This window comes from Paralichthys olivaceus, chromosome 4, assembly GCF_024713975.1.
Source record: "Paralichthys olivaceus isolate ysfri-2021 chromosome 4, ASM2471397v2, whole genome shotgun sequence".
NCBI lineage: Eukaryota > Metazoa > Chordata > Actinopteri > Pleuronectiformes > Paralichthyidae > Paralichthys > Paralichthys olivaceus.
The window spans coordinates 6534501-6561519 of NC_091096.1; the positions used below are offsets into that span (position 1 = coordinate 6534501).

General features: G+C 40.0%; 2 protein-coding genes across 3 annotated transcripts; both read right to left on the reverse strand.

Annotated features, from left to right (window-relative positions):
* Positions 1–549: 549 nt before the first annotated feature.
* On the reverse strand, positions 550–16352 carry ndufs4 (NADH:ubiquinone oxidoreductase subunit S4). The gene is made up of 5 exons (XM_020099121.2): positions 16193–16352; positions 13905–13983; positions 2326–2498; positions 1729–1802; positions 550–756 (listed from the first exon to the last, which is right to left on the reverse strand). The coding sequence occupies exons 1-5, from the start codon at positions 16273–16275 to the stop codon at positions 653–655; spliced, it is 513 nt and encodes a 170-aa protein (XP_019954680.2). The 5' UTR covers positions 16276–16352; the 3' UTR covers positions 550–652.
* Positions 16353–17449: 1097 nt separating this feature from the next.
* Positions 17450–23662, reverse strand: fsta (follistatin a). Of its 2 annotated transcripts, none has more exons than XM_020099354.2 (6): positions 23465–23657; positions 22120–22311; positions 21707–21925; positions 21373–21597; positions 20531–20761; positions 17450–18616 (listed from the first exon to the last, which is right to left on the reverse strand). In XM_020099354.2, exons 1-6 carry the CDS (start codon positions 23553–23555, stop codon positions 18528–18530), a joined length of 1047 nt encoding a protein of 348 aa, XP_019954913.1. In that variant the 5' UTR covers positions 23556–23657; the 3' UTR covers positions 17450–18527. The 2 variants fall into 2 exon arrangements, with proteins under 2 accessions (XP_019954913.1, XP_019954912.1); XM_020099353.2 differs by having other exon boundaries at positions 17932–18616; positions 22114–22311; positions 23465–23662.
* Positions 23663–27019: the final 3357 nt, after the last annotated feature.

Sequence of the window (27019 nt, forward strand, 5' to 3'; positions counted from 1 at the left end):
TTGTGAGGATCTGCTGCTTTTGTTGTAAATTATAATAACAAGAACATTTTGGGGTTTTACAAAAACACGATGGCCTTTATTAAATTGTTGCATTTTTTCAGATGAAAAGATGAATCAGTAGTTTGAGTAATCATCAGCTTTGGCTCCAGTATTATGTGAATCATTGTTGCATCATTTTCAAACTTCCTTCCTGAAGAGGTTATGTCGTTAAACGTTTCAGAATAATTCTCTTTAAAAGAAAAGGTCACCTCACTGCACAGATGTTGTTATAAAAACTTTTAACTTTCATCACAAGAGAAACTGTTGTTATTCAAACTCCAGTTGTGAAAACAGGGAACAGGATGGAAACAAACACGGGATGACTGTCACTGGGTTTGGACTCAACACATATTTATCCTGCAGGTTCTAACTGCAATAAAATGTTCCCCTTTGTTTTGATGTTGCACAACTGCACCCAGAGAACGAACACTTCATAAATCGACTGGACGACACTAGGTAGTCAGTAATGAGGTGAATGTTTGAAAAATAAAAGCGATAATGACCCAAATGTTTGGTTTCCATGTATATAATTATGCATTTATTGACAATAATGATACAAGTCAGTTGTGGGACAAACGGAGGTCAAGCCAACCAACAGATGTGTGTCTTCAGTTTACTTAGCAGACCTCCTGGTCCTCTTGTCCCAGGAGAAGTTAGCTCCGTACGATTTCACCCGCGGCTTTGCGGCCCTCTTGTCTGTGATGTCGTAGCTCCAACCTGAAGTGAAAACATCGTCAGAGTAAGCGATGGGGGCGAGAACGTCACATGTATTCACTCTGGACGAGTTCCAGCCACCGTGAGGTGTTCGGTCGACATCAACAGGCTGTGTGTAGTCAGAACTGCACTAATCGCTTTCATGGTGCAATAAACAGAGTACGGCCGTTTCCTTTGCTTCGTTTCAACAAACTTTCCCAGATGGTTCAGTTCTCAGAGTCAAAGTGAACTTTCTGTGGAGCTCAACACAAAACTACGTCCACCATGTTTCATTTAAAGCAACAGGACTGTTTGGAATGATGGTGTCGGCCCATCCAAACTATTCTCTTAATCTTTTATTACTGGATTCGTTATGAGGCCCACATATTGTGATCAGCTGTTCGTGTTGCTATAAAGCCATTTTAACAGGTGCTGTTTTACTACTATCACTAATATCACCTGACGACAGTACTGCTCTGAAGAGATTAACAAGCTGTCACATTTACAAAGACTAACATGTCAATATCAAAGGTTTCCATGGTCTCTGATAAACTTTGGCAAAAAAAAGATGAGTTTTTCTTCAACAATCTGATCATCACTTAATTTACTTCTGAGAAAAAAAATCAGAGCGGATCATGTTCAGAGGGTCAAAGTGCAGAAAACTCAGTTTTCCAAAACTGAACCTTCAACATATTTAATTTATAATTGTTAAAAAATACAACAAAGGCTGTAACTGACTATTTTAAGTCAAAGTGCAGATTGAAGCCGATTAAATCGGATTACTCCTGCACCAAAGTTACTTTAAAGTAATATTGTGTTCATTGAATATTCTAATATCGGTCTTTTCATTCAGTGTTGCTGAAGCTCAGAAGAACGATGTGTGTCATCACTCTGTTATCGTTTTTAAAGCTCAACAGCCTCTGAAATCAAAGATGTTTTATCCAAAGTGTAAATGTTGATTTTCTACATAAAATCTTTACATTTCACATTTCATACCGTTTTTCTCAGCAAAAGCAACGGCGTCTTCCTTGGAGGAGAAAGACAGCACCATGTTGGACAAAGGATCCGCCCTGAAAGAGAGACAGAGCTGTTAGTGACACAACGTTCACTTCACCAGGAAATATCAGAAATGTTTCATGATCCGAAATATAAAAAGCTATTTAATAGGCTAATTTGTGAGTTTGGGCAAAATAAATAAACTCGACTTAAAACCAACTAGAGTTGATTGATTAATCTGCTGGATGATAATATCTGTTTATATGAGACAATATGAAAACTTTTATTTTACAGGATATGCAATTTAAAAAAGATGCAATTTTATATTTCATGTAAAAATTTATGTTTATTTCTATATAAAAGTTCTATATGTTTGCTGGTATTTGTGTTTTCTTTTTATGTATATCAATAGATAATATATCAATGTTATCATGAGAGTTTGATTATATCATCTAAGGAATTAGATGACAGTATTCTAAGTATTTATATTGGCTATTATATTAAAAAAAATGTCTCCCAAATATTAATATCGGCAATGGCATGAATTAAGACAATAAATTGTTTTTAATAAATTGTATTGCAGCAGGAGATTCTTACGTCGAGGCCCAGCCCATCAGCGGGTTTTCCCAGCGCTCCCTGGTGTCAAAGTCAATCTTCCACTTCTTGGTGCTGTTGATTCCTGACTGCATGGCTGTTTTAGTCGGCACAAAAATGTGAACCTTGCGTGTTTTGATGTGCTCCTCTGGAACGCCTGTCACAGGACTGATGTCCTGTAGGGACACACATAAAGAGAGCACAGTGAATGTCAGATGGGAGAACAGGAGGAGTTCAAACTATTTATAATACATATCATAAACCAGTTTATAAAGAAGTCCCTCCTCAGGAAATGGCATTGTTAATAATTTCAACATTATACATATAACAATAGAACTTACTCCTCCTGTGAACTGAGGCTTTTGTATTTGTCGACAAAATTTATAAAAGGTTTGATTTTCAAGATCACACAAAAAACTACAGAACGGATTTTCACGAAAACTCGGTGGAGTGAGGGAACATGACGCAAGAAAGAAACCATCAAATTATGGGTCTGATCCTTTATTATTATTTTTACCACTTTCATTAACATTGTGAGAAAGGACTTTTAGTGGTAAAGCCTTTTTAACGGTCTTTAATCCCATAATGACTTGTGTTAGAAAATGATTTATTTAAAAATCTTCGTCAGCGGCAAAACTTTGAACTCAGAGGAGGGTTCGTTAGAGTGAGCCGTCAAAACAAATACTAAAAGCAGTCAAACTTCCTTTTTATGAAACCATGTGCATGAAATTAACCGACTGACATGTTTCTGGTTGCAGACCAGCCAGGGTTCTTCCAGGACAATTCTGACTGATGTCTTTTTGTTTGCCTGCAAATCAAAGAGGTCCGTGAAAAGACAAATGTGTTTACATTAGTTGAGGGAGGTCATCTGAAAGTGAGCTGGCAGGTGTTAAAAAATACAACTTTAGGCTCTGACAGCGTGTTCTTATGTCAGAAAAATGGGGTTAGGAAAATATTCAGTGGCTATAAAAAGTAGTTAGGTAATCAACTACATGATGTTTTATATGTTTGTACTCGATATGTAGAGATTTATTTTGACTTTAAAATACCAGAGTGAAAAAAAGCTCAAATACGTCTTCAGTGTCAGAGAAAAAGCAATAAAATATGAAAAATCCAAGGAGTGAACACTTTTTATAGGCACAGTAAAATAAACTAAAAGTTTGGATTGTATTTTTATTATTTCTGTGATCTGAAGCTCACTCTGTGGGCAGGATCGTCTCTGCCAGCACAGCTGCTACAACTACACATATATTTCTCCCATGTTTTAACCTGTCAGAATTTTACGGTGATTTTTCTTTACTTTTTGATATGTTGCTTCTAAACGTCCGTCAGCATTTAATGGTCGGACGGTTTTTTCAGGTATCAGTTTTTCTTTCTTAAGACTAAAAAGTTCTGCTTGATTTTATTTTAAGTGAATAACAACATTATAAAAACAGACAGGAAGGAATCGCAGCGTACATACGGGAACAAAGTCAATGTCAGATTTAAACACCAAAAAGAAAGAAAACGGGATAAGAAGAATATAACAAGATTTTGTTTTGCTGTTTTTCATACGCTGATGCATTGAGCGAGATGAAATTAATGCCTAAAACTTGTATTTATTCCAGACGGTATCAGAAAGTAGGCCAGTGAGAATGGAGGGGGAGGAGGGGTCTTTGGGCGTACTAAATGCATATTTCTGAGCAACTGGAGACCCTTCAAGCTCCGATCAAGGATCTGGTCCAATTCTTCAGGGAATTAGCAAACAAGCAATGGGAAGTCGCCGACAAAACACAGACAAACCTCCCAGCATGCACCGAGCAGCCACCCAAGACTGAGGGCCTTCCAGGGTGCTCTCCTTTCAGTACAAGAATTTTACACATTTCAATGGCCATTACAACTTCAAAGAATCAATTTTTCATCATTGTCTGTCATCTGCCAGTTGATTTGTAGAAAGGGGGTTGTTTTGCATGAACCCAACACAAAAGCTCGCCCTCCCTGGGCAAAAGAGCTTCCAGTGGTATTTAAGCCTCGGAAATTACAGGTCCAATTGCTTAACTACGGCTCGTTTCAGGGGAATATCTTTTGCCATGCTAAGGCTCGACCAGACTGAATTTAATCATAAACAAGATCTGCACATTGAAAAGATTGTTAAAATGAAAGGGAAAAGACGAACAAAAGGGGGGAAAAAAATTCACAAGTGCTCGGTAATTATTTCCGGCTGCCCTATCTACTTAACCTTGACAATTCCCTCTTGTCAGAGAGAGGAGGAAAACATGTTCTCTTCACCCAAAGGGGGTAATGGTGGACAGTTCATGACACAAGTCTGCTGCAGATAATCTAAAGCTGTTTTTAGATGCTTCAGTTGGACAGAGGTTTTTATTTTTTAATGAAAAACATTCAAAAATACCTGTACTCTTGTCGGCTCAGAAAAGAAAAATTCCCTCACAACCAAAACACTTTTGGATTTGTGAATTGAGGGAAAATACCTTCTCAGTTGAGGTAAAGCAAACTTGCAGTTACAAACATTTAGCACTTCTGTGATCTGGTTTGTTTTGGGAGATAGACGCATGAAAATCCCTCTCTGAGACACATTAGAAATTATACCCTTGGGATTAGCAGGCCAGACCATGGTTACGCATGTGTACATTACATAAACCATAACTGACACATGAGGCCCATGTATGGTAAACTGGTGCAATAATTTGTCCAGATGTAGCAGACCTTAAATCACATCTTAGGCATGGATGAGCACAAAAGGTCCTTCATGAATGAGGGAGGATGTGTCAAAACAAAAGCTATGCCAAATCACTGAAAACACACTGCTCATTATCTGGCATTGTTTGCAAAAATATGAGTCTAGACTTCTATGATACTTGCACGCATTACACTGAAAGCTAGGAGGGTTATTGGCATGACAGACTCACCCACAATACCCAGATTCACAAAGGGAATGATTGTGGCTGGAATGTGGTGTGTTCCCAGGAAGACTAGAGAGGGATATCACAAAAGGAAAACCCACACGGTGGGCACTTTTTCTTCTGCCATGTACAGGAAGCAAAATGAGAACTATCAAGTTTGACACTATTCACAGGGCCTTCACGGGGCCCTACAATACCTGGCTGGGCAGACAGAATGCAGGGCTTAAGAGAGGGGGGTAAAAAGGCTGGCAAAGTCTCCGTCACGTGAAAGCGTGTCGATATTTCTGACACCTCCAGGCTATGTGCCAAATAAAGAGCACTAGGGGCTTGTCGCTGTGGGGCCGCTGGGCCCACCAGAATGCTGAGAGCTGGTAGATTTCTGTGTAAACAAGAAAAAAATCTAAATGTGCTCAAGTGTAAAACTGGAGGAGTTACGGGAGGTGCAAAATACCTCAAAATAAAATATTTGTGAAATTGTTCAGATGAATGTAAATGAAGCTGGTCTCTTCCATCCTGGTACTAATTTAACTTCAGGATGCACTTAAAAATATGGAAACCAGGAAGAGAAGCCTGATTACCATTAAGTTTCATTTCTTCCTTCAGTCTGACAGTCTAGGTCATGTTCGTGAGGATTCAGAACAAAAACAGCCCCGTGTAAAAAAAAAAACTAAACAATGCTGCGTTTGTGATTGTGTGTTGATTCAGGTACCAAGACAACAAAGTTCGAGTCAACGATCCAAGCATTTGAAGGTTCATCAGACACCAAAACAACAGTGTTGGAGTCATCAGTGCGTACAACTATGAATTTACACACACCTCCATCCTGTCAAAGTGCTGATTTTATACCATCCATCATAAACTATGAAGAAAAAAAACATTCTATTTATAGTTTATCTAAGCTAGAAACTCTTAAGTATGTAAACATGAAAACAGTTAAGCTTAACTGAATTACTTTGTCAAATGAAAGAAAGTGGAATGGAAGTTGGAAAGAAATTGAGTTAACCCAGTTAAATATTACAATGGGTGATACAAGGCATTATGATGTGGCAAATAGCTGGAGGTTCGGATACAATCTGTACACACAGGGAGCGTGTTTGGCTGATTAGTGGATTTTGCTTTCCAAGGCATTATGACTTGGATCTCTGCAACCGACTTTCTCCAATTTTAGAAAGACGGAACACAGTGCAGATCCAAGCCCTGTGCAACGGGGGATTTTTGTTCACTGGAACAAAACTATTTGAGATTGCAGACTGGTCTAACATCTGTAGACAAACTCAGCTGAATATTGCTTTCAGTGCTTTGTGGCAGTATTTCATCCACATCAGAAAAGATTGCACTACTGTGCGACATGTCATTGGGGCAATTGACTGGATTCAATTCTCAATTAAATCTCCCTGAACTAATTCATTTTCTTCATCAATAAACGTGTCTATTCTGTCAATGTGAAGGTCATCTGCCGCATTTGGCTCTGTTGAATGCAGTGACCAAATGGCGATGAAGGAGCCACGTCTGACATCTCTACTGGGAATATCTGGAATTATAATTGTCGTGTTTATTAAAGGAGAGACCACGTTTCAAACATGACAGATGACTCAACTCGCCTGTCCAATACCTTCTTAACGGTGAAGCATGGTAGTGGCAGTATCCTGCTTTTGGATGTTTTCCAGCAGCAGTTACAGGTGGACTGGCCAGGGCTGAAGCAAAGTATAGAAATGTCCTTAATGAAAACTTGATCCAGAACATTCAGGCCTACGGTGAAAGTTCACGTACCAACATAACAATGAAGCTATAAGAATGTAGCTAGGAGGGAGTTAGGGAAAAGTCTGTGAGAGCCTTGACTTGAGCCCGAACGAACATCTCTGGAGAGATCTAAAAAAGACTGTTCACTGATGGTCACCATCCAACCCGACAGGGCTTGAGAGGATCTAAAGAAAAGAATGGCAGAAAATCCTCAAAGCTTGTTTAAAGCTTGTTGCATCATACACAAGAAGATTGAAGGCTGCAATTGCCTCGTAAACACAGCCCTTATGCTTCCTGCACAGGAGGGACATACATCAATCAAAGAGTTGTTGTTTCTATAATACATTTCTGGCTCTGGCACAGAAAGAATGGGTTTACTATTCTACTATTCTTAATTCCACAGACAAAGCTCGGATTATCTTAACTGTTATTCTAACATCAACGAACACCAAAGCCAAACTATTGGTACTAGAAAGTTAATCTGCCAGTATTGGTGAATCAACAGCATTATCATCATTATTGGAGCCCAAAATGCACCAGTATGAAAACCTTCATTAATGCAGAGAAATATTCTGGGGTCATTTTGAAATCTGTCCAGTAGAGCCTGCTGTGATTCCATTGTTTGAAACACACTTTTGGACAAACAAAACAAAAGTAGAGTAAAACAGTGTCTTTGCAGTAAGACACTAACTCATTTGAGAAGTACACTACATTTGCATTTTGTTACTCCCTAAAATTTGCATTGGTCAGACTCTAATACGAACGTCTTTAAGAGTGGAGATGAGAGCAGCAGTTTGAAACTGGGCTAAGAGAAATTGTCTCCTCCGTTTCACGTGTTGGACACTGGACTAACTTTTAAACTGTCTTCCAGCCACAACTGTCCCCATATCATTTAGCACATCTTGTCAGTTTCTTATGATTTGCAGGTGAACGTCCATGTTTCCTGCAGTTCATTTCCCACAGTTCATACAGCGGAAAATTAAACACATTTTGCCAGCTCAGGGACTAAATATGGTCTCACCATTCATTCTGATATGATTTGCAGATTTGGTCCAAATGAAAGAGGGGTTTTTGGGGAATGTGATGGACTTCGGTGGGGAAAATAAATTTGTAAAAACAATCAACGTAACTTCCAATGAAAACGTCCAACCTTGTTAGATTGACAAAACTAGAAGGTATTGGTTTGACACAAACTGTGGAACCAAAACTTTTACTTAGAATCTAGGATTTTTAATGAATACCCATTCATAAACAGACTTCTGCTACAAGTACAATCAAGAGTAAATTAGCAATAAATTAAATTTCAATTTCTAGATAAATAGTCCAGTTAGATTGTCTAAACACAAATACTGGCGGTCCTTTTTTTAGGGTTTAAAAGTAAACAAGTACAGAGTGTATTTTCCTGTTAGTACAACAACAAAATAGACAAAGTAAACAAACAAAGTTTGTCTGTACACAACTGACTCAGACAAAATACTTCTAGCATCACTACAACCTTGTTACGGGCAGTAGTGGACAGCGTGACAACCATGTCACAAGTATGGTGCAGCCTATCATTGCACGAACGCCCGTATGCCGAAACTGCAGCCCGGCAGCCAGGGGGGTCATAAGGTCAGCCAAGCTGAATCATGTTGAGTCAGCATGTGGTGAAAGCCCAAACACATCACCCTTAACCCCCCACTGTCCTGCCCACACCCAGACCAAGAGCCTCACTCAACAGCCTCCGCCAGTTCCCACCTTCAGACGTCTTTGAAGTGGAAAGCGTGCCAATTACTGATTGGACATAGGGGGCGTCTCTAATAGAAACAAATATTATGTTGCTTGCTCATGTGTGGGAGTGGTTCAACTCTGGAGAACAAGGAGCAGCTGGCGTGAGGGTCATCTCGAATCTCACATTACACATACCCGTGAGGATTGGAAAGAGAGGGGAAGGAGAAGGTCATTTATGAATATGTTGGATGCAGACGCACTCATTTGTCTGTGTGTTGTACAGCATCTCAAAAACACCACTTCAAATGCCGATGCAAATGTTTTACAAATGAACCATCTAAAATCATTTTAATAAGCAAACATACACTAAAAGGTTTTCAGTTTGTCAAATTTAAGGATGTTCTTTATGTTCTTGATGAAAATAATCAACTGCAGCCTCAAAACAATTCTATGATAATACACATTATTTAACAGTTCACACAGAAACTAACCATTTTTCATCACCTAATTTGAATATTTTCTTAATTAGTCAATACATTTTTGGTTCTACAGAAAGTCATCAAATAACAAAACCATTAAGAGATCTTAGGGCCCATGGTGACATCATAAACTGTCTCACTTTGTCTAACCAGTAGTCAACAGCCAAAATGGCATTCAGTTTACCATCACAGGCAACTTGCTGTATACAGACTGAAAAAAGTACTTGAATTAGGAAAATAGCTGTGAGTTAACAATGAATAAACAGAAGTCTAGGCAAACCGGAGCAGCAAACCTTTTTTTACCCGCTGCACAAACACAACACTTTGCATCTAGACACTTCCGAAAACTCCTCAGCACTGGCAGGGCTGAGAAGTCCTCTTAAGAGGCTTAGACTCTATGGAAGAGAGTGTTAATGAATGAAATACTATTTAGTGGATGATACATAATAAAGCCTCTTGTCTAGCACTCTTCAAAGACCAACATCCTCCGACCCACTACTCCAAACTTGAGCTGAGAGATTTTTTGCATAAGCATGCCGTATGAAAGGGCAACCAGACAAAACAGACACTTAAGTTGTCTATGTGTGAGGGAGGGAGGAAGGGTGGGAGAGGAGGATGACAGGGAGAGGAGGGGGGGCGGGATGGTGAATGTGGTCTGCTGCACTGTAGGTCATTCTGTCTGAGGCTAGACAGGCTTAGAGAATATACACCGCCGTAGTGCAGACTTAAACTGCTTGTGCTCAATTTATCCTCATAGTTGAGATGGCAGGATTTTTATTGTTATTGTGTCTTCATTGTCCTCCACACTGATTTTCTTGCAATTGCCAGACACGAAAGCAAATACCTGTTAAAAGTTGCATTGGCTGAGAGGACTTTGTCCAAGGACACTTGGGCTAACACATCTAATTCTGCGGAAATTGAGTTCTCAAGTGACACCATGCAAACTGGTGTGTCCAACTGAATAGGCCTGATGGTGCACTTGAAGGACCTTATGTCAACCAGCTTACTTTAAATATTTTCTGCATGAGGGTCTTTTCTGATCTCTGTATGATAAATCTTGACTGACATACTCAGGATCTTTTCAATCTGATTTCAATCTAAATCTTTAAAAACAACATCCAGCCTTTAGACTCAACTACCTTACCACTATCAAAGCCCACATCTTTAGTCCAGATGTGATGTTATTAATCTAGCACGCGCTGGACTTCAAATTTGTAAGAAACAAAAGATTTCAGATCAGCAAACTCAAGATGTCAAGAATTAAATGGGTCTACCAATTTAATACACTCTTCCTCTCTGCGTCTTCCTCCCTCCTCCCCCTTCAATTCCCCACCCTCTAATAACTGTCCTCCTCTGTCTCATAAAACCCTAGTGCCTTTAGAGAACTCTATAACAAGGCTTCACAAGCGCTTTAAGATTATGGTGTTGCCTTTATGTGGAGAGAGGGAGCGCACTTGGCCATGGCTGAAGCAGGAGGAGACACTGAGACACTCGAGCATAAGTGGGGGATATTGTAATTTCACATATTGAAGCAGCTGCTACAGCTATAACTGCAGTTGTTTCTGCAAGAGGCCAAAGAGTAAAGCAAAAGGCCTGGCTCTAATTGAGGGAGGTCACAGACATTACGTGTAAAGCGCTGTATCAGTGGCCAGCCAGCTGGACCCTGGGAGCTGCCCAGCATGCTTAATCAAACAGTAATTACAAACAAAAGCAGGTCGGCACGGGCACTCGAGGGAACAGCTCTGGGCACTGGAGCTCCATCACGCAGGTCTTTTTACTTGGCTTTTTTTCTGAAATGTAGACAATGCCTTCAATGATTTGCTAATGAAAAGATTTTAAATTTTTGTGACCCTTTGAATAAGAGGAAACAAACAAACAATTGTTTTCATTAGTGAATATGCCGATTATAGTCTTGATAATCAGTTGGTCAATAACATTTCAGAAAATGGTAAAAACCTTTTGTCCGTGAGTAGAAAACCCAAAGATACTTGATTTACAGTCACATTATCCTATAACCAGCAAATTCTTTCACATGGGGGATTGTTTGACATATTTGATTGAAAATCAACTTGAACCTGAAATTACTGAATATGATGCCCAGCTTAGGGCAGTGGAAACATCCTTAGCTCATGTTTATATTTCCGACAGGTTGCCGACGGTGGGTTTATTAAAACAGCTAACTGAGACCAGGTCAGATAACCGAAACAATGAGCTGAACATGTATCTTCAACTCAGAATTGCAGAGTCAAGCCCTAATCATATGTGGGTTTAAACACTTTGACTAAACGATCAAACCATGTCCCTGTTATGTCTCCGTTAACAGCCTGCACAAATGCCGTTAAAAGTCTTTTTCAACAGATTTGTTCAGATTTTTGACCTGCAGAATATTATTGTCCTTCATAGCCTAAATTTGTCTGTAATGGATATGGCCAAACATGCTGTAGAGACAGAAGTTCCTGTAAGGTTTGCATTTTTTGGACAGACGAGAACTAAGGACAAGATAATGAGTGCCACACAAATATTGTCAGACAGAGTTTTTGGAGTGAATTCAAAATATCATTTGCCCAGGCCAAAATGCAACCTCATCTAAACGAGGTTATTCAGAAAGACTCACTACACAACAAGTGGCACACCACTTTTTCCTCGGGCTGCTCCAGAGAGACAGCGTGCGAGCCTGGGATAACCTAGCAGTGGATCGAGAACCTTGTTTGATTGGTCCAACCAGAAAGCAATTCACAATTATTGACAGCCTGATGAATGACTAGCGTGCTGACATGCGCTGAATGCCCAAAAGGGAGAGTGCTCTCATTGCCCTCTTCCATGTGAGACAGAGACCACTGTACTGTAAACAGCTGAGGCCTCTAACTGTCTGGGTAGGCATTAGAGTACTTCCCGCCGTCGCCAGCAACAGCACGCCACAAAGGAACCTCTGTGGCAAACAACACTGAAGTGGCCACTGTCTTTTTCGTGAGTCTCAGGGTGTCTCACAAACTTTTTTCCATACAAGTTGCTTTTCTTTCACCCCTCCCCACTTTTGGAGGCCCTTTTTTTTTTTTTCCTGTCCTCTGCTGTTCCTCTCAGTGGCCCCTACTGAGAGGACAGAGACAGACACTCCGCCCAGCCAAAGGTTTGTCTGCCAGTATGGTCAGCTTTGGGCTGGGACAAAAGCACACTGACGCTGCCCACACACAGCAAACCCCCACAAAACAAGTCTACAACAGACTCCCACATTCTCCCCAAACTCCCTCTTTCTTCGTTATCGTCTATCTCTTTCGTCTTTTAATGACAAAGCATTCACTTCAAAGATCCCTCTTTGTTTTGTACAGTCAGTACATTGCTAACCTTCACCACTTATCACTGTTTAGACTGTGCTTTAGCATGAAACAAGCACCAAGGACTAGCTGCGCAAGATACAAGCTACACCACTTGACGAGTGTAGTTAGAAAATCATGAAACGAAGCGAATCAGGATTCTGACATTCAGTGTGCTGAATCCAGTTACAGTTGGTTTTAGTGCAGTAACTTTAAATTGCAACATCATATAATATCACAAACTGAAGAAAAACATTTTCTATGAACTAGAGAAACCATGATATTTCCGGCAAAGTTAGTGTGAAGAAAGATTTCTTACCAGTAGATTAACAACAAGTATTATTAATTAATCATTTCATTTACATGTAATGAAAATTTGAACAAAATGCCCCTCAGACAACAGGTTTTGATAAGGAAGAAAAATTAAAGAGACTTTTTGTACTTTTTTTCCCCACTGCGTGAATGCACTGCCAAATCAGTGGGGTACCGTTCTCTTTTCATGATTTTGGAAAAAGGGTGCAAAAGAATGTTAATGGTGAATTTGTGACAATGAATTTGACGTACCAAAAGAAAAAAAAAACAACTTGCACCCAACCACCAATATTCGTCTTGTAGATCCAAACCCTGCCCTCTTTATTTGGGGGGGTGCAGCTGTAACAGCAGAAGAGATGCCGGTGCTCTGGCCAGGACTAGTTTTCCTGCCATCAGCAGCAGAGCAGCAGTCATCCTCGCTGCTGTCACCAGATTGTGTGTATTTAAAAAACGCTGATATTTTGACCCGACTTAAAGGCATTTGACTCGGGCGTCTGTCTACATCTTTGTTTTAGTGGGATTCATAACACTTGTTTGTAATCTTTTAATGCACTTAACATGACAAGCTGCCAACCTGTATCTCCTCTGCTCCACATGTGTGGGGAGGGGGTAAGGCGCACACATGGTGAAACAGAAAGTGGAGAAACATGACAGCAACACACACTCTCACACTGAGCTTAACAAGTGCACATAAATTAGGTTAATTACTAATGCTGTTTGCTACCTTTTTTTTTCTTCAATTTTTTGGGAAGTTGGGGGGGCATTCTGGTCCACTGCAATGGCAGGGGAAACACTTCAAATAATCTTAATTATTATCTAAATTCACATTAAAGCTGATATTTTAGTCAAACACTAACAATGATATTGTCAAATTAAACATATTTTTCATTTAAACTCCATTAAAAAAATGTATTTGTTTGCTGCAGTAACTCTTAATAACAACTTGTGACTGGGAGCACAATGATGACATTTGCCATCATATTGTTACAAAAGCCTACTGTCTACTAGAAACCCACTTTGGCAGCGAGTTAGAAGACCTTTTTAACAAATTTTTCAGGAACGTAATTGGAGGACAGAAGATCAGACAAACACCAATTGGTGTGTCACGTTGAACAGAGAGGGATCCTTACCAATTTCTCATCAACTGTAATAAGTTGCGTGGCTTGTCCTGGTTTCTCTGCCAGCCGCCATGTTGATGTGCTTGTAGACCTGAAAAAATCATAAGATAGACATTACACACAGAGCGCACAACACCAGACGAGCAACAAAGAAGTAAATGATAAATAAGTTTCACTCTGCAAACACTGACGATCTCAGAGGAAATGATGGAGCAAGGATATAGTGAAAAAGAAGAGATCAGAAGTGAATTTCCCCGCCACATATTAGTTCTGTCTGGTGGATCTCTGGCAGACTGTCGCGCTCATCCTAATGACAGGACGTGCTTAATGTTGGCTGTGGTCAACTGTCAGGCAATGACTGTGTAGCTCTTTGTGAATGTGCAGCCGTGTCCCGTCACAAAACAGTAATGTGCCATCCTCAGAAAGTGAAGGGCTATTACAGATAATCACATTCCAGATAATGTCCACATAGTTCGTGTTTTATTTATTTTAAAATGTAATTATTTTCACACTACAAATCCCCCTACTGTCTCATATTTGAATTTCAATTAAAATGTAAAAGAAAACAAATCAAGAACAACATTGTGACCAGTTGAATTTATTAAGCCGTCGCTTGAATGAATCCTTGCAGATTGCACTCACATGTATAGACAGTATATAATGCTTTACTTCTCTTATCAACCACTCTAAAAGCTTGACGTACTACACACAGCAGATAACTGTATGTGATCAACATTTATCACAGATAAAACAAGTTTACTCAGAGGTAAAAAAATATGACATCATTCAAAAACAGGGATTTTGTTTATGCCTCAGGTAATATTTTTGACTCTTAAGAGGAGGACCATGTGCAATAGTTTCATTTGTCCTTTCCTTACTGGACTTTAAGCCAGCTAACTGTCTAAGTCTATTTCTTATCTTCGATATCTTTATCGACACATTCACGCCATGAAATAACTGCTGAATTTTCACTTGGACAACATGTATCTCTTGGTGAAACTGAGCAATCAAACCTGTCAACTATTATTTAATGTTCCCATCTGATGCATGATGAGGCCAATGTCAAATTATGAAAAGCTGAAAACAAAGACATCATTTGCAATGTGACTATGCTCTCAGATGGCTTCAGTCCTTCAGGCAAATCAAAATCTAAGAGTGTGAAAAACTCTTGGCTGCTTATGTTTAACAGCAAATAAAGAATGTCTTTAAGCAGACAGTTCTGACTGAAAAGATTGAAGAACAGTGTTGAACAGAGTAGACAAAGATCGCTAAGCAAGAAACAATGTAAGTAATTAAATACAATAAATGTTTGAACAGATCACAAATCATCACAGTGTATAGTGTAATCTCACATTAACTGCTGTCAGCTTGATCACATACATATCCAGAGCATATTTTGTGTCCGTATCTAAACGTAACGCTGCAATGTGGATTACATGCTGTCCCCCCATAAAGTCAATCTGTAATAAAACTCATGTGGACAGCAAATAAAATCACTACCACTGTTGATATGAAAATATAACATGACAGTGTCATAATATTTATTTCCCTAAATCCCAGACAGTATGTACTTTCATATTATGGTAAGACTGCAACTAACCACTGTTTTTGATAAGATGGAGCCAGCAAATCAAATATATCTAAATATAATGAAGTTGAGTAATCAACAGACTGTTTCTGCTCTGTATTCAGGGATCAGATATTTCACAGTATAACTCAACACGACCAACACAAAGCAAAACACTTCTCATCCCCAGCTGAATCACTTGTGCTGTTTTCTAGATGGATGGACTAACTATTTATTAGATAACATCAATATTTGTCTGGCAGCAATGTGTCTAACATAGGCTAGTATCAAATTAGCCTTGGTGGTTAATTGTTGTGGGTAAAGGTTTTGGAGAAGCACAGGAAACAGGTCAAGACTGTCATGCAACATATAACAATCAAATATAATGCAGACAAGTTAGACCTGGTGTTAGCTAATTAGCCGGCTAGCTATAAGGACACAGAGTAACACTGAGGTTAGCTAACACCCAAGTCACTTTCAATGAGCGAGGAAGAATGTGTGTAGGTGTTTAAACATCCACATTGCGCCAAATAAAGAGCAGACACTTTATAAACATGTTTTATTCCAGCGCTTTATGCTCCAACGCTGGTTAGCTTACAGCCACAGGTTAGCCTTTGACATGCTAGGCCTGCTAGCATCGCCTTTAGCCGACTTACAGGTAAATATCCCGCAATGAATGAGTGAGAGTAACACACGTGTCCATAAAACTAGTAGACAATCAACACTGAATTACCTGATGGGGTTCAGCAACACTCTAGAAGCGGTGTTGGTCACAGTTAAACGTCCCAAGCCGAGCAGTGACATTGAGGACGCCATGACTGTTGTCAACACTCGACGTACGGCGAGCGCGGAGGGACAAAGCGTGCGAGCGGCGGCGGCGGCGGCGGCGGCAGCTGGAGGAGACATGGAGGAGACATGGAGGACAGATGCCAGATATTACTTTACAGTGGACATGCCACATGCAGGCAGACATGTCCGGACACAGCCAGCGTCTGTTCACACCTCTCAAGTTGATTTCATATATCACAGGTAACGATGATCAGGGTGTTGACAGAGAGAAGTCCAGCAGGAGTTCACTTATGTAATCCAGAAATGGATTTTTTTCTTCTCTTGACACAATCATCAAAGTGCTGCATGGACATTAAACTTCAGTTTGGATCACTTGACTTAATAAGCCGGGCCTGAAAGTTTATGAAACTTAAACTAGACAAATTTACGGCCCGGAGAGCTCAACCTGCTGCACATTAAGAAAACAAGTGTTAATAGTAGAAATTTGTATGAATTAAGAAACTACTTCATCAATTTGACAACACACTGGCTGCAAAAAAGTCACAACACATGCAAATACAGAAACATGCTGCAAATTGCGAAAATGACAACGGTAGATGTTCTTTCTTTGTAAAGTTACTGAAGTCTGTTACTCGTCAGTGGTGATGGAACGTTACAAAACTTTGCAGCTTCTGTATTTGTATGTCTTTTCTTAATTCGCAGTGTGTTGAGCTCTCTCAGCCACTCTACAAACTCCCCTATTTTGCTGTCTAAATTGGTTTTAATGAATATAATTGACATTAGAAATTCTACCATCTGATTCTACGGTAAAATGTTGAATATATATTGCATGTATTTAAACATCATATATAGTATGAATATAAATTCCCAGCAGTTTATCAAATTATTGTAGGGCTAAAATGCTTTTAAATGCTGTACTAAACATGACAGTAATGGGACATTGTCGTCAGTATTCAATCAGTGTTTAATTGAAGCTCAAATTCTTTATTGTGGTATATGTCATTTTCTGCAGCCATACCTATACATACCATAAAGTTGGTATAATTTCAGAAGATGTTTATGGCTGATCCAAAGAACCATGTAAAAATCTGCAACCGTATAAACCCAGTGACGTACTAGACTCCAAAGTATGAACTGATTTGTTTTATTTTGGTCCAACTTATTCTTAAAAATTAAATAATACTACAGAGTCAGAAAAACGTATAAGGAAAAAAACTTTTATTGTTTCACTCTTCATATCTGTACAAATACCATCAAACTTTGTATGTACATATGACATTTACATAAAAAATACAAAACTATATATTCATAACAGAATTTTGTATTTCTCTTGTGATGTTTGAAATAAAATGCATTCTGAGAAAAAAAAAACAATGAAAGAAAAAGAAACAAAGCGATGAAGTCTGATATAGTGTTGAGTACTGCAGTACATTAGTCCTATCTGAGCTCTGCGAGAGCAATATGGAGCACATTGGCAAAAAGACAGCACACAAATGTTAATGGCACATTATTTTCCAAAATAATCAAGTATCATCCAACACTTACCTCTGCTCTAAGCTGGTGAGATAAAATAAATGCTATTGAATAATTTCTAGAGGTGTCGTCTCCGCGTGGAAACAAATCTAAAGGGCTGAAACTGAGGAATAACCAACAAAAAAAAAGAAGAAAAGAAAAACAAATGGCTCTTTTTTCTCTTCCATTCCATCACTGCTGTGTTGCGCCTTTTACAATGCTCTTTTGCTAAACCATTGAGAGAATCCCTTTGGTCAGTTATTATGAGTTGTAAACAAACCAGAAACACATTATGTACATAAAATGATTGATATATTCCCAATAAATAAACACACAGCCTAAACATGCATTTACGTATGTGTGACATAAACATCTGTGATAGAGATTTGACAGAAACAAGCAGATTTGTACAGCTCAGGGAATGCAATTTACAGCTTGAAGAGGACTTATACTTACACGGTAACATGACAAATAAATAACACTGCTTTTCTTTGGACAAATATATTTCTTCATGATAAAAAAAGAAAGTAAAAGGGACAACAACAAAAAAGGGGGGAAATGAGTGGTAACACAATATATCATGGTAGATAGTAAGCCTGACATTGTAAATGTATAAATTATAAAACACAAAAAAAGTATAAATAAACATCTAGCAGACTGAACTATATGTATACTTCCTTTTTCTTTAAAAAATAAATAAGCATACACATAATGTACAGTATGGACATGATTCCTTGCCCCAGGACTGTTCCCCTAATGATGGGAGCCTATCCATCCAGTATAGAAGATAAATGGACATAGGCCATGTAGTCTGAGTCCTCATCTTCCTCATCCTCCTCCTGGTCTTCTGTGATGGCTATATGGGAGAATATATGGTAGCTGTTGTATGAATATGGACCACAACAGCGCAGAATATCACTGAATGTACTAAAATAAAATCTCACAGCAAAGCCACTGGCACACAGCCTCCATTTTGTTTTTTGTGTGCATGTTTGTGTATGTGTGTGTGTGTATGAGGAAGGGTCTGTGTGACTTGGCATTGACAATTACTGTGGCATCCCCAATTATGCAGCTTCCATTTACATAATCTAGCAAGTCAGGGCTGTAACAAGAGAAAAAAGTGGGATGATGGAAAAGAGGGGTGGATGGGAGGTTGGGGGTTTGGTGGGTGAGGGATGGGGGTGCCTGGCGGGTATTGGGGGGGGGGGCTCTGGTCTCTTATGGGCAGACTCCTGAAAGCAGACACACGTAACACAGAAAAGTGCTCTTGTGTTCTTGGATTTGCTAGTTTCTTTGCTCCGGTTATTATTTTAGCTTCTGGCTCAAACGTCCAGGGAGGGAGGACTCTGTGTCACAGCCTGGACTTAGCAAGCAGGTCAGAGATCATCAACACAGTTCTGAGGTATTTTCTTTTCTTTTCACAGAGGAGATTTACATCGGAAATGCAAAAAAAAGGAAAAAGCACACAAGCAAGAGCGAGAGTGACAATACAAAAAAATAAAGGAAAAAATAAAACAGGCAGTCCCTCGTCAATCCAAACGGATTTGTAATTTCTGATACATATTCTGGTAGACAACACATTCACTGGAAACAGCACAGACAATAAAAGTTAGTCGATAAACACTCCTCCTACGATGAAGAGACGAGAAATAAGAGAGCATGGTTCTACGAGCTTCTTATGCTTATCCTGCACACTGTAAAGTATCACATTTATATATTTAGCTCATGAGGTGATCATAAAGTTGGTCCCTTGGATTCCATCGCATACCTTAGGCACATCACAGTAAGGTACTCAGTCAGGAGAGAGAAACTAACACGGAGACATTCTTCTACATAGCAACTTGGAATGTAAATTTGATACTTCCTTGAGGCTATTGTTCAATTTGATGGTTTACTGCCAGAGCTGTGAGCGCATGACTGGCTCGGGCTGGTCTGTAGATAGGTAGCCTACGTGGATAACATTATCGCTAACATGGCACCAATGTTACAATCACCTTATGCACATCATATTAGTATATTATAAAGTATTCTGTTCTCATGGACATGTTGGCAGTGTGGTGTATATCACGAGGCAGTGCATTTTGAATTGATTGATTACAGCCAAAAGCAACAAAAAGAAAGAAAAAAAACATTACAAAAACAAAAAAATGCACCATTACTATGAAATAAGCAACGTGACCATGGAATTTACAAGCTGTAAAGATATGACCACTATCATAAAAAATAATTCTGATTAAAAAATAAAACTGCATGGGATTTAAGGCAACCTGCTCCTGCAGTTCACTAGCATGGCCGTAAACACGACTAGTTTTAAATATCAAGATTGTTCCACTGCAAACCAAGCTAGTCTCCTTTATTTTTTCAAGTTAGTTTAAATGATGTTAGCTTTTTCCCAGACTCTTGTTCAGAGTCTGCTGCTGATATAGAAATGTGTTGGTTTCATTAACCTTTCTCTGATTTTGATTTGCAGAACAATTTAAAAAATAAAAAGTGAAATCAAAAAAACTAACAAGAACACAAGAACAAAAGCCAGCGACAGAGACAATGTCATGCAAGTTCTTCCATTCCCAAGTCCGTTCTGCTTGCTTAAGCTGTGCTTGGTGGTGGTGTGGCTGGTGTGGGAGTTGGGGGAGAGTCAGGGTGGGGGGGGGGGCACTTTCAGGGGAGGTTTTTTGTAGGGAAAGCAACATGGAATATTGTCTTTTGCTTGGAGGGGGGGGGGGTGTTTTGATTGATTCTTTTTCATATTTTGCTTTTGTTATTTACTTACAGTTGCAAGATCCAGAGTGCTTGACCTCAAGCAGCACACCCATAGAGCAAGCAGCTTGCTTCATGGCACATTCACTGGGATATGTGGTGTTGTCGCTGGCACACACCGCCTCATCCGTCCTGCTCTCCGGACAGGTCTCATCGCACAGTGAGCAGCGGCCTCGGCTCATTCGAGCATCCCACAGACACTTTTTCCCTGCGCTGCACTGGATGTCCTCACACGACTTAGCCTCTGCAGAGAGGGAGGAAGAGATCAGCACAGGGGAAATCTTTGATTAGATGGATTATCACGAACGCTTTTCAAGCAGGATCAGATGACTGTTGAGTATTGGAGAGCTAAGCAAGGAATAAAAAACAAATCCTATTTTATAGGCTTATGTCTTGTGGCAGGCAACAAAAAGTCATGTTTTAATTAGCATTTTTAAGTCTACATGACTTATATTGACTGCTTTCTGGATAAGAGTCCATCTGACTCAAATATTAACTTGAAGCATGTCTTCATGGCCCCCAGCACTCCCCTGTTTTGCTCTCTTTCTCCCCCCTCCTCTTCTTTCCTCTCTCCCATATGGGATAGTGCTGCCAACATCAGGAAATAATAAGATGTCTATCATTTCTTGAGCAAACACAAGCAATACAAAACTAACTCCCTCCCTCTTTCTCTCTCTCTCTCTCTCTCTCTAAGACCCCCTCCTCAGTGGAATGTTGGCAAAAATGAGCAGTGAGAAAGTGCAGAGCTGGCCAGGAAGAACATGCACTCAAACAATATTCAAAGTCAGTGACTGGAGGCGCTTTCAGGGAGCAAAGTCTCGCTCAGTATCTCGTCTCTTATGTCTGCAGACTTACTGATGCATTTGCCCTCATACGCCACTCCGATAGATCTGCCCAGGAGACAGGTAGCTCTTCTCAGGTGACACGCGCTGGCATAGATGATCCCGTCGTTTCCACACAGGTACTGATCAGGCGACGTCACCTCGGGGCAAATCCGATTACACGTCACACAATATGCATTATTTGTCTGGTCCACGACGCACGTGGAGCTGCCGGGGCACAAGACGTCACGGCACGTTTCTGTCCAGACAAAGGAATTTTAAAGATTTTGTTAAAAACTGACACGAAATGCACGAATGCCGACGCGTAATCTCATAAATTGGCAGGTTTAAATGTAATGTTTACTCACTCTTGCACTTTCCCTGGTACTGCACGTCCAGGTCAGGGTGGCCTTTGCATTTAGCCTTCAGCAGTGCGCATTCGTCTTTGTAGGTCTTTCCATCTGAGCCGCAGACCGGTCCTTTCCAGGTGATGTTGGAGCAGTCTGGCGCGCACACGCAGCGCGGCTTGCTTCTTCTGTTCATCTTGCACCTCTTTCCCGGCCCACAGTCAACATTATCGCAGGTTTCTGAAAAATAAAGAGGTCTCTGGTAAGTGACGCTGGCGAGGATTTTGACCTTGTGCGTGAAATTACGCATTGCAAAATGGGCATTTTATGCACTTTGGCATGCGCAAATCAGAGCATCACCATATGGTTCATGAGAGAAAATGATCGAGCATGTATGTTATGAAAAAAACGAAGGAAAATGAGTGCACCTCCACCTTTGCAAGGTATGCAATTGGGGGCTCCGCCATTGAAGATCATCCACCTAAAGAGCGTGCTGTTAGGGACGTCCTCCTCGGTCCAGGACGTCCCCAGTCTTCCGCTCCGGCAGCACTCCTCCCTGCTCATACCGGGCATGTACAGCACCTGGCACCTCCCGTTCTTCCCCTGCTGCAACCAGCAGTTCCCGGCTGAAAACAGAAAAAACATAAGAAAACCTCGATTGTTGCATGTTGAACGCCTCAAAGCGCTGGACCAGACGCACCAGACACACAAGCAGCCCGTATTATCCGAGACGCTCCCTCCCCTTTCTCCCACCCGGCACTATTTTGTCTGATTTTTTTTTTTGCGAGACTGTTAACACTATCCAGTCTGTGACTGACAGCCCATGCCATGCAGCCACAAACCCCAAAAAGTGAAAAGAATCTTAGGAGGGAGGTTGTGCTTTATTCCCAGACTCCTTGTTATCACTGGACAGAGAGCAGCGTACAGACAGTGTTAAGTCTCCCTCAGAGAGGAAACCACCGTCTTAAGGTAGCAAGACTCCACTGACTCCGCCGCCTCAGGGCGATATCCCAGACATTTACCCAACACGCCTCTTTAGTTTATTAACAAAGCAATACCAAGTTCATTTTAAACACATTCAAACTAAAACGAATCTTAAATCAATGACACAGGAATATAATTCGACCCAGACAGCAGCAGGGTGTGTAAACCGACACAGACACACATGACAGTAAGTGTTCATGGTGTGTTTCCTAAACTGAAGACACATTTCCATTTGTATCTATCTCAACTAGAACCTCTCAAGAAAGAGTGATGCGTGTAAAAGTTTCCAGTTTTATAATTTTTGTCATAGTAAAATAAAACTATTGCCAATAAAAGCAATTTTACGCATGAATGCTGGATGCGGGAAATATACAAATAACACGCCCATGAAGTCACATTTTTCAAGTTTGTTACAGGTTTGGCGACAACACGCACAGACATTGAATTCTGAGAGAAAAAGTATGAGAACATGTTGAGATATTGAGAGAAGCTGAGGCTGCGTCCAGCGCCGTGCGTGCCCCTGGAGAGGGCTGCAAAAACTTGCCGTACAGTCTCACTTTGAAGTGTCCCATATGGCACCTGTTTTGCGGACACTTTACGCACGCACTGTCTGATGTGGAGACTTTTATCAGCGGGTGAAGAGCGAACCCACTCTGAAAAGTTTGTCGGCTGCAGCAATTATCCGGCACTGGTGCACGTTTTCCTGCGGCTGACAGCAGTGGAAGTTTTTTTTTTCTTTTTCCAAAAAACGGAGAGAATAAAAATGAAAAAAAAACGGATGAGGAAGATCCTTACCTTGAACTTTTTGATGTTCCATGAGGTGACAAAGCCATATGAAGAAGAGAAAAATGCCCGGGTGGAGGTGGTGTTTCAGCATCCTAAACATGATGGAGAGGCAAAGTGAAGCACGTATTTGACACGGGCAGCGCAAAAGTAATCTGCTTAAGGTGGCAGTGTTGAATAAGTGTCAGTCTGAGAATGCAGCCTCTCTTTTTAAATCTATAAGGGGTCTCGGGTTGACTGTCTCTGGTGGGCGGTCTCCTCTTCTGTGGGGGTGGGGAGATTTTTTTTTTTTTTCTTACCAAAGTTCTTTCAATCCCAATCAGGTGACATGGTTACAGGCAACTTTCTCCTGCCACAACAATTAAAGAACATGGAAACAGCTCTGGTGTTGTAATAAAAACGCCACGAGTGTCTGTGGCTCTGCTGTGAAACTAGTGGAACTGTGCAGAGCAGATAAAAGCTGCCGGTGGATGTGAATTTAGTTTTTAATGCACAATGCTGTTATTAACTTTAATCCTTTTAGTTTTCTCAACAGGCGCACGGTTCGTTTTTACGCACGACCTCTACATGTGCTTTTAAAGCAATAATAATGATACTATTAATGAAAATATTAATAATAACATTAATTATATTAATGATAGTAATGATAATAGCTTTTTATGCATTAAAAACTTTATTACTGTATAATCAAACAGGCTGTGGCCAACATCCTGTCCATGCATGCCATCATAATACCTTCAAATTAAGAGTATACTGCTTGATGGTAACTGATATTTTTTCCACCAACTGCAGACAAAAGTGTAAATCTTTTGATGAGAGTTGCCTTTTGGGAATATATCCCAGTCCAGACAATAATAGAATTCATAGTAGTCCGCAGCCGCACAGCTAATATTAGAACAGACAGTTGTTTGGGTTTCTCTCCCGGGTCAAGCTTTTAAATATAATCAAACCTGTTTCCGAAGAGGCTTCAGACAGAGGAGCGGGGTGTTGCGTTTCATTGAATGAAACACGCACACGCACACACACACAGACACACACACAGCTCTCCACTCACTGACGCACAGGCTGTACTCCTTCAGAAGTCCTTGCGCGACCTCTTCAGCGGAACCCTGGGTACAGCTGCAGCTCTGCAGAGCAAAGAGCAAAGTGTCTGCTGCGTGAATCACACTCCGGGGAGTTGATAATCTGTCGACCAGACGGAACACAATGTAAAGTCTTCTTTAATTCCACATGAGATTTATATAAACATTCACCTTGTTCACTTTACATCCAGATCTGTGAGCTGAAACACAGAATGTTTCTATCAGTCCATGAACCAGGACAACACATATGATCAACAACTACCAGTTTGTGTTGTGTTGATATAGATGTTTGTGTAATTAACTATATAATTAATGTTGTTAAAAATGAGCATTAACACAAACGTCCACAGAATAAAGGCTCTAACAGCATGCACACAAACACATGCATACACGCGCGCGGACACACACACTGTTTTATAAATGAATTGACGTTTTGGAGATGAATTGATTATTTTTGGTATAATGTTCTCTGCTCTGGCTTATGATTAATAAAGATATGCATTCCATTTACTCTACATTCTGTATTAATACTATTATTATTATTATTATTAGTAGTAGTAGTAGTAGTAGTAGTAGTAATAATAGTAGTAGTAGTAGTAGTAATAATAGTAGTAGTAGTAGTAGTAATAATAATAGTAGTACAAGTAGTAGTAGTAGTAGTAGTAGTAGTTGTGTAGGGTTTTTGTTTTGGATTCAATGTTTCCTTTAGTGTTAATCTTGAGGAGCTCTGTTTGTTTGACACAGTTCAGGATTCGCAGCTTAAAAATATTCAATGCTTTTGTTTTTTCCTGTCATGTCAAATGTTAATGAATGAAAGCTGAAACGTACAAAGATCATTCAACAGCCTAAAGCTAAAATCACATTTCCCCGTTGCATATAATTCATTAGGTCGAGGATTTCATGCTACACTACACAGAACCAACATCTGTACTGCAGAAGAAACAGAAAAGGAGAAAGAGTTTTCACAAGACCTGCTTCCAAAATCCATCTAGCAACCATATCACGTTACCTGCTTGAAATTATGATTGGAAACAGCAATCAACTGGAAGAAATAAACCAAGAATTTAATCAAATTCAATTTCTCTTCTGCAGAATTCGGTTCATCAAACTGATTCAGAGCTCATGACAACTTTTATCAGAAACATTTAAACGACCAAAGATCATGAAACTTTCACATGATTCACTTTTCACATGTTTGGGTTTGGACTGAACATCACAGCCATTCTTCTGTGGAGGAACTCAAATAAGTCAATGAAAGCCAAAGGTGGTGGATTCATACTTCACTGTCACACTTAAGGGGGTTTACTCTTTATACATAAGCTGCAAACTAACTATGTTACATAGATAGTTCTTATGTCACTTGTTGTTTAAGAATCTTCACAACAGTAAAACTCTCATATAAAGTCAGTATTTGTGACACGCCGTTACTTCTTTCAACAAATCTGTGAAGGTTCACTTGCTGTCGAGTTGTGTTCAATCAATCATTCTGTGTCTGGAGTGTGTGATTTGTGAGCCCTGTGTCTGTGAGGTATTACAGTTTCCAAAACACTTCCTGCCTGGCGAGTACATCTTCGCCAGACTGTATAAACTTGAAAGTGCTGGCTGTTGTCCTGAAGCCACTTACTGCCATCGACTGTCCCAGGCTCGGAGCGGACACTGGAACAAACAGACTCATGCAGCGAATGAATTGTTCAGAGTGAAGCTTTTTTTGCAACTATAAGTAAAATCACTTTTATAGATTACGATAAGACATATGGCATTTATTCTGTTTAACTTTGATCCAGAGCTTTTACATTAAAACCAGTAAAGTTTAGGCTTTAATCTCCAATATAGTTTGAACATACCTGACAAAATGTTCATTATTATAATTATCATTTAAAGGAACAGCCAGGCCTCCCTCATGCCAGCTCATTAAAGATTTGTCAAGTTAAAATCCTCTTATCCGTCTTTTAAACTTAGTTAATAGTTACACTCACACCAATGAGAATTACAGTCCAGATTTAGGTAAAGAGTAAAAAAAAAAAAAAAAAAAAAGGCCAAGCTGTTATTAAATAATATATGACATCATTTTTGAGTCACAGCGGCATTGCAATCATCCCGCTGTGGCAGGGGTCAGCTGTTCTGCTGTAGCTGCCAATCATCTGCAGGAGACCCCAGAGGGATGAAATTACAAAGGTGTTCAACCATTTCCACTGTATCTGATTTCATCAACTATTTCCACATTGCTCCCTGTACACATATACATAGAATCCAAGAGGCTGTTTCACAACGCTGTAGTGCATGAGTAATAGTGGAACAGACCAGTCCAATCATTTATCAAATTCTATATATCCCCTCCAACAAGGAGGCTCCAGGCCCAGGCTCATAATAAACATGCGGCTTATTAGAGACAGATAGCACATTCCACTTCCCCGGATCCAAAGAAACGAATGCTAAAGATTCTGCTGGGTGATGGAGTTGGCGAGAAAAAAGGGAAAGTATTCAG